Source organism: Anomaloglossus baeobatrachus, chromosome 6, assembly GCF_048569485.1.
Source record: "Anomaloglossus baeobatrachus isolate aAnoBae1 chromosome 6, aAnoBae1.hap1, whole genome shotgun sequence".
Taxonomy (NCBI): domain Eukaryota; kingdom Metazoa; phylum Chordata; class Amphibia; order Anura; family Aromobatidae; genus Anomaloglossus; species Anomaloglossus baeobatrachus.
Genome location: NC_134358.1, coordinates 66,448,622 through 66,461,140, shown reverse-complemented (window position 1 = coordinate 66,461,140; position 12,519 = coordinate 66,448,622). Strand labels below are relative to the sequence as shown.

General features: G+C 50.8%; 1 protein-coding gene across 2 annotated transcripts in view; it reads left to right on the top strand.

Annotated features, from left to right (window-relative positions):
- The window catches only part of OXR1 (oxidation resistance 1), a 660,539-nt gene that overhangs the window by 551,424 nt on the left and 96,596 nt on the right, over positions 1 to 12,519 (top strand). For both annotated transcript variants that reach the window (XM_075352960.1, XM_075352958.1), the window contains exons 8-9: positions 316 to 500; positions 9,936 to 10,690. In XM_075352960.1, coding sequence (XP_075209075.1) covers positions 316 to 500; positions 9,936 to 10,690 — 940 coding nt within the window. The remainder of the gene's footprint in view (positions 1 to 315; positions 501 to 9,935; positions 10,691 to 12,519) is intronic.

Here is a 12,519-nt window from a genome sequence, read left to right as displayed (position 1 = left end):
ATTCTCTACAATGTAATGGGGTTTAGCAGTGGAGTAAGGAGCCAGCACACCGCTGGGCTCAGGCACTGGTTTTACAAGGCTGTGGGGGTCCCAGTTCCTGGACCACCACCGATCTTCAGGAGTTTAAGGGCCTGCAACAAATTAAAAAAAAAAAAAAAACAACAAATTTTAATTTTTTTATGATGGTAAATACGTCATTCTCTTCGGATCTCTGCTCTTCCTCCAGTTTTTCACTTGGTTCAATACTTTGCCTTCAATTCAAGAAATGGCCTTTACCTTTTTAACTTGTCTTTATTTTTTTCTCCTACCCTTTAGGGAACGGTCAGTGGTGTTCTCCTGGTGACGCCAAATAATATAATGTTTGACCCTCACAAGACGGATCCTCTGGTGCAGGAGAACGGCTGTGAGGAGTACGGCATCATGTGCCCCATGGAGGAGGTGACCTCCGCGGCTATGGACAAAGAAATAGTTAATAGTAAATTGAAGGATTCTATTCCTGTGTAAGAAAAGTTACATATTGCTCATATAAAACGTGCATATTTTGATTTTTAAAAAAAAAAACAAAAAAAAACCTATGCCATAAACCAAAAAAAGAATCTTGTTAGGCTTCACCTGTTTGTAAAACGTAAACTATGGAATATATGGCTTTATAAGACGCACTAGATTAGAAGATGCACCCCAAATTTAGAGGAGAAAAAAAAGGGTTCTATCTTATCTGTTGGTGTCTTACCAGACTGGGAGCAGTAGCGGTGGTGTAGCGGGATCACAGGAGGCAGGGGTGGCGCTGGAGTAGGGCGATGCTGCGGGTGTCCCACATGTCGCTGCGGGCTCTGAGGCACAAGGAACTTCCAGAAACTGACGGCGGTGCGGGATTCAAATAAATGGCGGCTGGAGTTGGTGCGTTTGCAGACTGAGCTATCCGCTCAATGATAAGCCGGAGTCACATCTGCACACGTACCGACTACAGGCACCATTTTCCTTAAGTTCACTACTGGGAGATCAATGGGCCGGAGGCGGCGTGTGCGCAGATGAGATCTTGAGCCGAGAGCTCAATCTCCGCACGCGCTGACTCAGTTTGCCATTATTTGAAGCCTGCACCGCCAACAATTCAGGAATGCCCCTGCCTCCCAGCCCGTAGCACTGCCCCTTCTCCTGTTACTCCCTTCTCAGCAGCCCCCGGTAAGCTACATTCGGCTTATAAGACACACCCCTTATTTTTTTTTCCAAATTTTTTTATAATCCGAAAAAAATGGTAATTGGACAATTGATAATACGATGGCGTTATACTAGCACCTATAATCGCTAGGGGGGGTCCAAGCTCTGAGGCTGAATTAACCGGGTGCAGATCTGTTTGAGAAATATAGCCCCCTGACCATTTTTACAAGCACCACAAGGGCTCAAGCCCCTCGGTGTCTGCAGAATAGCTCTATTCAAGTCGGAGGGGTCATCTCGTGCCACAGCAGCTGCAGGACGGATTTTCTAAAAGTGAAAATCTCTTTAACTTCTAGATATTGATCAAATGGATGGGCAAGTGCGCCATTCTTCTTATCTTAAGCCCTGTGTACACATTAGATTTCTTTGTCGCTACTAATTGGGAGACCCAGACAATTGGGTGTATAGCTATGCCTCCGGAGGCCACACAAAGTATTACACTAAAAGTGTAAAGCCCCTCCCCTTCAGCCTATACACCCCCCGTACTGCTACGGGCTCATCAGTTTTTATGCTTTGTGCGAAGGAGGTCAGACATCCACGCATAGCTCCACAGCTTAGTCAGCAGCAGCTGCTGACTATGTCGGATGGAAGAAAAGAGGGCCCATGACAGGGCCCCCAGCATGCTCCCTTCTCACCCCACTCTTGTCGGCGGTGTTGTTAAGGTTGAGGTATCCATTGCGGGTACGGAGGCTGGAGCCCACATGCTGCTTTCCTTCCCCATCCCTCAATTAGGGCTCTGGGTGAAGTGGGATCCCATCGGTCTCCAGGCACAGGAGACCGTGCTCCATCCACAGCTCCTGAGGACCCTGCTGGATAGGAGCCGAGTATCGTTCAGGGACATGGCCCTGCTACTTGGAGGTACTCTGTGTCCCCGTGGGGACTGCGCACAGCAACACTCCAGCATTGCTGGGTGTGCTAGTGCACCGGGGACAGCAGCGCTGGCTGCATTTGTGCCACTATACACTTCAGCGTCGCTGAGTGTGTTTGTGTCTTTCTTCCCGCCCCCAGCCCTGCCAGTCAGGGGAAGGGCGGGACGCTGTACAGGTCGGCAGCACTGAGGGCTGGAGCATGCTTTGCATACTCCACCCCCCTCACTCTGCACAGTGGGGCACCAGTTCCCGCACTTTTCTGGGTCACGCCCACGGCTCCCTCCTCTCCCCAGGATGCTGGCAGCCATTCCTCTCAGCTCTGCTAACGCTGGAGAGGAGAGACAAGCTCAAAGAGACCCAGGCAGGAATTCTAGTGCCCACACAAACGCTTTGCGCGGGCGGTAAGCAGCACCTGAGGTGCTGGCCCCACTAGTGCAGAAGTGTATTTATAGTTTATATGATTATAGTCTATACTTTACACTGTAGGGTGCACTGTTGATTTGTGGCTATATACCCTCCTGTATTGCTCAGAGGAGACAACAGCATGTCGTCCACAAATAGCAAGGGTGCCAAGGCACAGACTTACTATGCTGCCTGTGCAGCATGTACGGCTATACTGCCGGCAAGTTCCACTGACCCTCATTGTGTGCAATGCTCGGCCCCTGTGGCACTTTCTCAGCCGGAGCCTCTGCTAGGGGTGGCCCAGGGAGAACCACCTGTTGACACTGTCCAGGTGACAGGGACGGAGTTTGCAGTTTTTACTGAAAGACTTTCTGAGACTATGGCTAAGATATTAGAAGCCTTGCAGTCCAGGCCGGCATCTCAAGCCAGGGGCACTGTGGAATCATTGTCCCCTGGTTCCCCTCAGTGGGAACAGCAATGTCTTCCCGGGGTGTCTCATGGATCCCAGGGTGAGGTCTCTGACACGGACCGCAGCCCCAGACCGACTAAGCGAGCTCGCTATGAAATTCCCTCGACATCATCACAATGTTCAGGGTCTCAGCGAGAGGACTCTCTGTATGATGAAGCGGAGGTAGCTGATCAGGATTCTGATCCTGAAGCCGCTCTCAACCTTGATACTCCTGATGGGGACGCCATAGTGAATGATCTTATTGCGTCCATCAATGAAATGTTGAATATTTCTCCCTCAGCTCCTCCTGTGGAGGAGTCAGCTTCTCAGCAGGAGAAATTCCGTTTCAGGTTTCCCAAGCGTACAAAGAGTATGTTTCTGGACCACTCTGACTTCAGAGAGGCAGTCCAGAAACACCGAGCTTATCCAGATAAGCGTTTTTCCAAGCGCCTTAAGGATACACGTTACCCTTTTCCCCCTGACGTGGTCAAGGGCTGGACTCAGTGTCCCAAGGTGGATCCTCCAATCTCCAGACTGGCGGCTAGATCCATAGTTGCAGTGGAAGATGGAGCTTCACTCAAGGATGCCACTGACAGACAGATGGAGCTCTGGTTGAAATCCATCTATGAAGCTATCGGCGCGTCTTTTGCTCCAGCATTCGCAGCCGTATGGGCACTCCAAGCTATCTCAGCTGGTCAGGCGCAAATTGACGCACTCACACGTATGTCTGCGCCGCAGGTGGCGTCCATAACCTCTCAAACGTCGGCATTTGCGTCCTACGCTATTAATGCTGTCCTGGACTCTGCGACCCGTACGGCGGTTGCAGCCGTCAATTCGGTGGCAATACGCAGGGCCTTGTGGCTGCGGGAATGGAAGGCAGATTCGGCTTCCAAAAAGTGCTTAACTGGATTGCCATTTTCTGGCGACCGTTTGTTTGGTGAGAGATTGGATGAAATCATCAAACAATCCAAGGGAAAGGAAACATCCTTACCCCAGGCCAAACCAAAAACACCCCAACAGAGGAGGGGACAGTCGAGGTTTCGGTCCTTTCGGGGTACGGGCAGGTCCCAATTCTCCTCGTCCAAAAGGCCTCAGAAGGATCAGAGGAACTCCGACGCATGGCGGTCTAAATCACGCCCTAAAAAGACCGCCGGAGGTGCCGCTACCAAGGCGGCTTCCTCATGACTTACGGCCTCCTCACACCGCATCCTCGGTCGGTGGCAGGCTCTCCCGCTTTTGCGACACCTGGCTGCCACAAGTAAAAGACCGTTGGGTGAGAGACATTTTGTCTCACGGTTACAGGATAGAGTTCAGCTCTCGTCCTCCGACTCGATTCTTCAGAACATCTCCGCCTCCCGAGCGAGCCGAGGCTCTTCTGCAGGCGGTGGGCATTCTGAAGGCAGAAGGAGTGGTGGTCCCGGTTCCTCTTCAGCAACAGGGTCACGGTTTCTACTCCAACCTGTTTGTGGTTCCAAAGAAGGACGGGTCCTTCCGTCCTGTTTTGGACCTAAAACTGCTCAACAAACACGTAAGGACCAGGCGGTTCCGGATGGAATCCCTCCGCTCCGTCATCGCCTCAATGTCCCAAGGAGATTTCCTAGCATCGATCGATATCAAGGATGCTTATCTCCACGTACCAATTGCTCCAGAGCATCAGCGCTTCTTGCGCTTCGCCATAGGAGACGAACACCTTCAGTTCGCGGCACTGCCGTTCGGCCTGGCGACAGCCCCAAGGGTTTTCACCAAGGTCATGGCTACAGTAGTTGCGGTCCTCCACTCTCAGGGTCACTCAGTGTTACCTTACTTAGACGATCTGCTGGTCAAGGCACCCTCTCAAGAGGCATGCCAACACAGCCTCAACGTTACTCTGGAGATTCTCCAGAGTTTCGGGTGGATCATCAATTTTCCAAAGTCAAATCTGACACCGGTCCAATCACTGACATATCTTGGCATGGAGTTTCATACTCTTCCAGCGATAGTGAAGCTTCCGCTGGACAAACAGCGTTCACTACAGACAGGGGTACAATCTCTCCTTCAAGGTCGGTCACACCCCTTGAGGCGCCTCATGCACTTCCTGGGGAAGATGGTGGCAGCAATGGAAGCAGTCCCTTTCGCGCAGTTTCACCTGCGTCCTCTTCAATGGGACATCCTACGCAAGTGGGACAGGAGGCCGACGTCCCTAGACAGGAACGTCTCCCTCTCTCAGGCAACCAAAGCTTCCCTTCGGTGGTGGCTTCTTCCCACCTCATTATCGAAAGGAAAATCCTTCCTACCCCCATCCTGGGCGGTGGTCACGACGGACGCGAGCCTGTCAGGGTGGGGAGCAGTTTTTCTCCACCACAGGGCTCAGGGTACGTGGACTCAGCAAGAGTCCTCACTTCAGATCAATGTTCTGGAGATCAGGGCAGTGTATCTTGCCCTAAAAGCGTTCCAGCAGTGGCTGGAAGGCAAGCCGATCCGAATTTAGTCGGACAACTCCACAGCGGTGGCTTACATCAACCACCAAGGTGGGACACGCAGTCGGCAAGCCTTCCAGGAAGTCCGGAGGATTCTGCTGTGGGTGGAAGCCACAGCATCCACCATATCCGCAGTTCACATCCCGGGCATAGAAAACTGGGAAGCAGACTTTCTCAGTCGCCAGGGCATGGACGCAGGGGAATGGTCCCTTCACCCGGACGTGTTTCAGGAGATCTGTTGCCGCTGGGGGATGCCGGACGTCGACCTAATGGCGTCACGGCACAACAACAAGGTCCCAACATTCATGGCTCGATCTCAAGATCACAGAGCTCTGGCGGCAGACGCCTTAGTTCAGGATTGGTCGCAGTTTCAGCTTCCTTATGTGTTTCCTCCTCTGGCTCTGTTGCCCAGAGTGTTACGCAAGATAAGGGCCGACTGCCGCCGCGCCATCCTCGTCGCTCCAGACTGGCCGAGGAGGTCGTGGTACCCGGATCTGTGGCATCTCACGGTCGGCCAACCGTGGGCACTGCCAGACCGACCAGATTTGCTATCTCAAGGGCCGTTTTTCCATCTGAATTCTGCGGCCCTCAACCTGACTGTGTGGCCATTGAGTCCTGGATCCTAGCGTCTTCAGGATTATCTCAAGAGGTCATTGCCACTATGAGACAGGCTAGGAAACCAACGTCCGCCAAGATTTCCTCCCTAAGGTGGTATCCCCTTTTCATCTCAATCAGGACATCTCCTTACCCTCGTTTTGTCCTCATCCAGTTCACCAATGTGAAAAGGATTTGCACTTGTTAGATCTGGTGAGAGCACTCAGACTCTACATTTCTCGTACGGCGCCCCTGCGCCGCTCCGATGCACTCTTTGTCCTTGTCGCTGGCCAGCGTAAAGGGACACAAGCTTCCAAATCAACCCTGGCTCGGTGGATCAAGGAACCAATTCTCGAAGCTTACCGTTCCTCGGGGCTTCCGGTTCCCTCAGGACTGAAGGCCCATTCTACCAGGGCCGTGGGAGCGTCCTGGGCCTTGCGACACCAGGCTACGGCTCAGCAGGTGTGTCAGGCAGCTACCTGGTCGAGCCTGCACACTTTCACGAAACACTATCAGGTGCATACATATGCTTCGGCAGATGCCAGCCTAGGTAGGCGAGTCCTTCAGGCGGCGGTTGCCCACCTGTAGGACGGAGCCGTTACGGCTCTATTATGAGGTATTATTTACCCACCCAGGGACTGCTTTTGGACGTCCCCATTGTCTGGGTCTCCCAATTAGGAGCGACAAAGAAGAAGGGAATTTTGTTTACTTACCGTAAATTCCTTTTCTTCTAGCTCCAATTGGGAGACCCAGCACCCGCCCCTGTTTTTGTATACACATGTTGTTCATGTTAAATGGTTTCAGTTCTCCGATATTCCTTCGGATTGAATTTACTTTAAACCAGTTTATAATTTTTTCCTCCTTCTGGCTTTTGCACCAAAACTGATGAGCCCGTAGCAGTACGGGGGGTGTATAGGCTGAAGGGGAGGGGCTTTACACTTTTAGTGTAATACTTTGTGTGGCCTCCGGAGGCATAGCTATACACCCAATTGTCTGGGTCTCCCAATTGGAGCTAGAAGAAAAGGAATTTACGGTAAGTAAACAAAATTCCCTTCTTTGTCCATTTGATGTGTATCGGGCCAAGGGAAATAAAAATCCGGGTTTCAATTTAGGGTACTTTCACATTTGCGTTCAGCGCAGTCCGTCACTATGGAGAATAGCGCAGTCTGTTGACGCACTGCGCTAGTCTCCATAGACTTGTATGGACGACGCACTGTAACGCAAGTGTCAGCGTTGCATCCGCTGGACGACGCACCGTCGTTATTTTGACGCTGCGTCTGGCGGAAGGAACGCAGCATGTAACGTTTTTTGAGCAGCGCAATCCGTAGGATCTCACTGCGCATGCTCCCTCTTCTTCTTCCTCTTCCTCTTCCTCTTTTTTTTAATAAAGTTTATTTTGTCTTTCGGTGGCCGAGCGCTCAGCTGAGCGCCCGGCCGCCGGCATGTGAGAGTGCTCAGCTGAGCAGCCGGCTTTTGAGAGCGATCAGCTGAGCATCCGGCCGCCGGGTGATCAGCTGATCGTTCACAATAGTCTGCTGCCGGTAAAACTGTAAAGAAGAAAAAAAATATAAAAAAAAAAATCTTTCCGTTGTTTTGTACGATCCGTTGCATCCGTTGTGCCATTATATGCAACCCATCCGTTGCATCCGTCACACAACGCAATGCAACAGATGCCGTTCAACGCAAGTGTGAAACTAGCCTTAGAAAACTTGATCCTTTTTGTTTTAAAATGGGATAATCCAGTGACCTAGTGGTCTGCACATTCATGGAGTTGGGGGAGATGGCGGTGAGCTTTAGGGCATCAGCAGTGTCATGTCCAGCAGTCTGCAAGTTCTGAGATCCCGGCTATCAGCAAGTGGTAAAATATCCTACACATGGCAATACACACAAGATGTCTCTTCTGACTCTTCTATTTACAGAAGTGTTCGACTCATTAATCTTCAATGTTGTGCGGAGAAAGCTGCTGTCGGACACCGGGTGGCAGCTTCTCCCCCGAAAACTAAGTGATTTGGGGGCTGAAACTCTCACTGCTCGATTCTCCTCTCCCCTGACATCCGGTAAGAGTGTCAGAGGGCTCTGTACATGTCAGATGGTCATCCGGTCCCATCGAAATTGTCAGATTTGGATGCTTAATGTGCACAGTATCCTACCGCTATTATGGCTCACACATGGAGGGGAATCTCCCTGCGGCCGTGTGAGCTGATCGGTGTTTCCCGTAACTTTTACCATAATTATATATTCGGAAATGGCTTTGTTTTTCTGATTCTATAATGTGTGTGGGCTGAACAAAGGTTTGATTAAGCAGCAATATCCTCTAATTATATACACCCTGCTACAGAAAGGAGCGCTCTGGTCTCCGCTATAGTTCAGAGCGAAGTACATAAGTGTTACCTCTAGCATTTCCCACTATAAAAGCTTGTAAAGTCAATGTCACAGATGACTTTAACAATATAGCAGATCTTAATTGGTCTTCGGCCTAAATACTTTTCATAGTCTTATTAATTGGAAAGCCATAGTCAGGTGTCACTGGTCACCAATCATTAACTAGATAATCAATTCAGCTCTGCTACATCTTTACAGACAGGCGATCTTTTTAGAGAGACGCATGAGCTGTGTTGTAAATGGATCATTGCACTGTATTTGGAGGAAGGAATAATCAATTGACGTGACACCAGAATACCGGGAGCCTCGTCAGACATCTGTAGCGCACACTCCGAATTACCAATGCTAAACCCCCACCCAAAATATTGTCCACCTATGACAGTCTCTCTCTTATCCTGCCCATAGCCAGGGTTTCTTTTGGTAGTTGGAAATCTCCATGATGTCTTCAAGTATGTTGTCTGGGCACACGATATTGATGACCTGTCCATTACAAATTTGTAGGGGTCTGACACCCAAAGCTCCCACTGATGAGCTGTTTTGTGGCGACCGGCTGTAAACACTTGAACAAAGGTGCCGAGTCACTGCCAGCTGCTGTAGCACAGCTTATAGTCATGGGGACCTGAGCTTTGTGCGCTGCACCGCCGGGTCTCTGGCTGGAGCTTTGTATGCTGCGCCGCCGGGTCTCTGGCCGGAGCTTTGTGCGCTTCGCCGCCGGGTATCGGGCCGGAGCTTTGTGCGCTTCGCCGCCGGGTCTCGGGCCGGAGATTTGTGCGCTTCGCCGCCGGGTCTCGGGCCGGAGATTTGTGCGCTGCGCCACCGGGTCTCTGGCCGTAGATTTGTGCGCTGCGCCGCCGGGTCTCAGGCCGGAGCTTTGTGCACTGCGCCGCCGGGTCTCGGGCTGGAGCTTTGTGCGCTGTGCCGCCGGGTCCCTGGCTGGAGCTTTGTGCGCTGCGCCGCCGGGTCTCTGGCCGGAGCTTTGTATGCTGTGCCGCTGGGTCTCTGGCCGGAGCTTTGTGCGCTTCGCCGCCGGGTCTCAGGCCGGAGCTTTGTGCGCTGCGCCACCGGGTCTCTGGCTGGAGCTTTGTGCGCTGCAGATCCATTTGAAATCTCTACATAGACATATTTCGAGAGGACTTGTCAAATCTGAATCTTCTTTTCTTAAAACTCTTTGTGCTATTCCGCTGTTCTTCCTCCTTGGTGACGTATGAACTGGTTCCAATGCGTTACGTTTTTTCTTTTCCGTCGGGTGTTTTCCTACCTAGCCTTAAGACCCACCTACTAGTTAAAGGGTGACAGGACTGGTAACAATCCATTGTACATGGGTCTTCCGACGCTCTGATGACAGATGATGTAGGGAGAGAAAAAGATCATAAAGTTCAATCTCCCGATCGTTCTGTTTTGAGGGAGACAAACCGCAGCGGTGACGCAGCTTTCTCCCTCTTGGCCATTGATAACATTAGCGCTCCATTCTGGAGGGTTGTTTTAATATTTATTTATTTTTTTTTTTTCCCATGTTTTGTCTTATTCATAAATATTACATCTCTGATAAAATGCCATTTTTTTCCTTTTCAGAGACATAGAGCAGCTGTCCTATATGCGAGATTTCTGCCAGTTTAAGAAGTCTTCACAATGTAATACCCATGAACTAGATAAAATGTGGGACACCGGGAATGACAGTGCCAGCACGGCGCCCCGCAGCACGGAGGAGTCGCTCTCCGAGGATGTGTTCACAGAATCCGAGCTTTCTCCGATACGCGAGGAGCTAAACTCCTCCGACGAACTGCGGCAAGACAAATCTTCAGGAGCCTCCTCCGAATCCGTAAAGACAATAAACCACACACTAGAAAGTGGCTCCATGAATATCTCAGACTCCAAAGACGAGGCCCCCGATTCAAAGCAAAGCGCCGACCCTTCTGCCAACGACAGTGGATTTGTTAGCAATGCCAACGATTTAGAAAAAAGTGAGTCTTCTCTAAAGCTTGGAGACGACCTGGAGCAAAGCAACGCACAATCTTCTGCAGCACAAAGCAGCCCCGGGCCGGGTGATGAGGAAAGCCCCCACGTTCGGTGCAAAAATGGCGACAGTGAAACAAAGGACCAAAGTTTTGAGAGCCATGAAGATGTGGCCGAGAATGAGACAAATGACACAAGCCCAGCCGTGACTGTGCAGCAGGCGTCTGGAGAGTCCGAAACGGAAGTGGAGGAACTCCGGAAACTGTGGAAGAATCTGACTATGCAACAGGCCAAGCAACAAAGGGAAGACCTACAGCACGCAACGCACAAAGAGGCCCAGCCCAAGGCGGCCAGCACAGAAACCGCTGTAGAAGGTAATGATTGGTGGGAAAAAACAAAAATACACCCCTCAATTCACAGTAACAAAACACAGCCCAAAATAATTTGCTTTGGTGGAGATGTAGCTATTTACAAAAAAAAACAACTTCTTTTGGTGCGCTTTTTAAAGAGGTTCGCAACTATTTTTACGTTGATTGTCTATCCTTAGGATGGGTCATCAATGTCGGATCGTCCGGGGTCCGACACCACTCACCCTTGCAGATCAGCCGTTTTCAGTGCAGTTGGATGGAAATGCTCAGTTCCGGAGCTGCTCCATCTTCTAATAGTGCCCGCAGCCCGGTACTGTACATCCGCATTCTATTGATTTGATTAGGAGGCGGATACGCAGTACCTGGCTGTGGCCGCTATCAGTTGACATGGCAGCTCCGGACCTGAGCTTTTTCGGCATCTCCAGAACTGATTATTTTGGGCTGCCTGCTGTTCGGACCGAGAGCTCATTGGCAGGGTGTTGGACCTCGGCCGATCAGACATTGTTGACTCTTCCTATGGATAGGCCATCAATGGAAAACTAGCGGCCAACCTCTTTACTGCTGCCATGATCCAACCAATGTGGAAATAATCCTAACGATCATTAAAGTACACAGAACGCATTCATTATGATTTGTCACCTCTTTAGTTTATCCGACTTATTCATTAGTATTGGTGATTCTCACAATTTTGATGAAGAGCTTGCTAAATGTAAGAATTAGTTGGGCTGACGCTCCTCGGTTCCTTTTCTGCTTGGCTCCTTTCAAACAAAGTCTGCACAAGAAGTCACAAAAGTTGTTTGCAAATTTTTGACTTTTCAATGCATGAAGCGATGAATTGTCACTTTTTTAGTGTTAAATCCCTACATATGCATTAAACTATAAAGTGTGCCGAACCCGCTGATATCTACAACCTAATGTGTATGTGGGGGGGGTGTCTGCCGGCGGCTCTCGTACGGGTGGGAGGGGGGGGGGGGTCTGCCAGCGGCTCTCGTACAGGTGGGGGGGGATACGGCGGCTCTCCTGAGGGGGGGAGTGGTCTGCCGGCGGCTCTCGTACAGGGGGGGTGGGGTCTGCCAGCGGCTCTCGTACAGGTGGGGATCCGGCGGCTCACTTGGGGGGGGGGGGGGGGGGTGGGTATGCTGGCGGCTCTCGTACCAGGGGGGAGGGGGGGTATTCTGCCGGCGGCTCTCGTACGGGGGGGGTGTCTGCCGGCGGCTCTCGTACAGAACACTTGAGCACTCGGCTGAGTATTGTGTATGGTGGACCCATTCCAACATCAATACTTTCAACTTTTCACCAACTTTTGGGTGTCCCTTCTTTAATACACCGCTGACCTCGCTCACAGTCTCTTGACCAAACTTCTAAGAGAAATCATTTCCCGCGGTTGGACACACAAGCTCCGAGCAGGGTAAGTGCTTGCATCGCCACGTGCGGGTCTTTATGGTTCCCTCCCTTCATAATGGAGCGGAGACTGCCTTTATGCCCCATACATGGGTTGAGCATCCGCCCCTGTCCTCCGCTGTGGTGAGGTCACTTGTTGCTTTTTCTACATCCGGATCAAAGGGGTTGGATGTGAAGAGACTTTGCGAGCGAGGTCAGCAGTGTTTCAAATAAGGGACACCCTGTGTCCGGTGGAGATGGCAGCCGGCCAACTGATCGTCTTACACCTACGTAATATATATATATATATCCTTAACATTAATTTGACTGTTTTAACACTTTTTTTTTTTCCTCTCCCATTCATACAACTTGTCTATATAAACTTTCACCTTGAGCAGAAATTTAAAGAAAATAAATAAACTTCCCTATGTAATTTCTGACACCGCAATCATAGT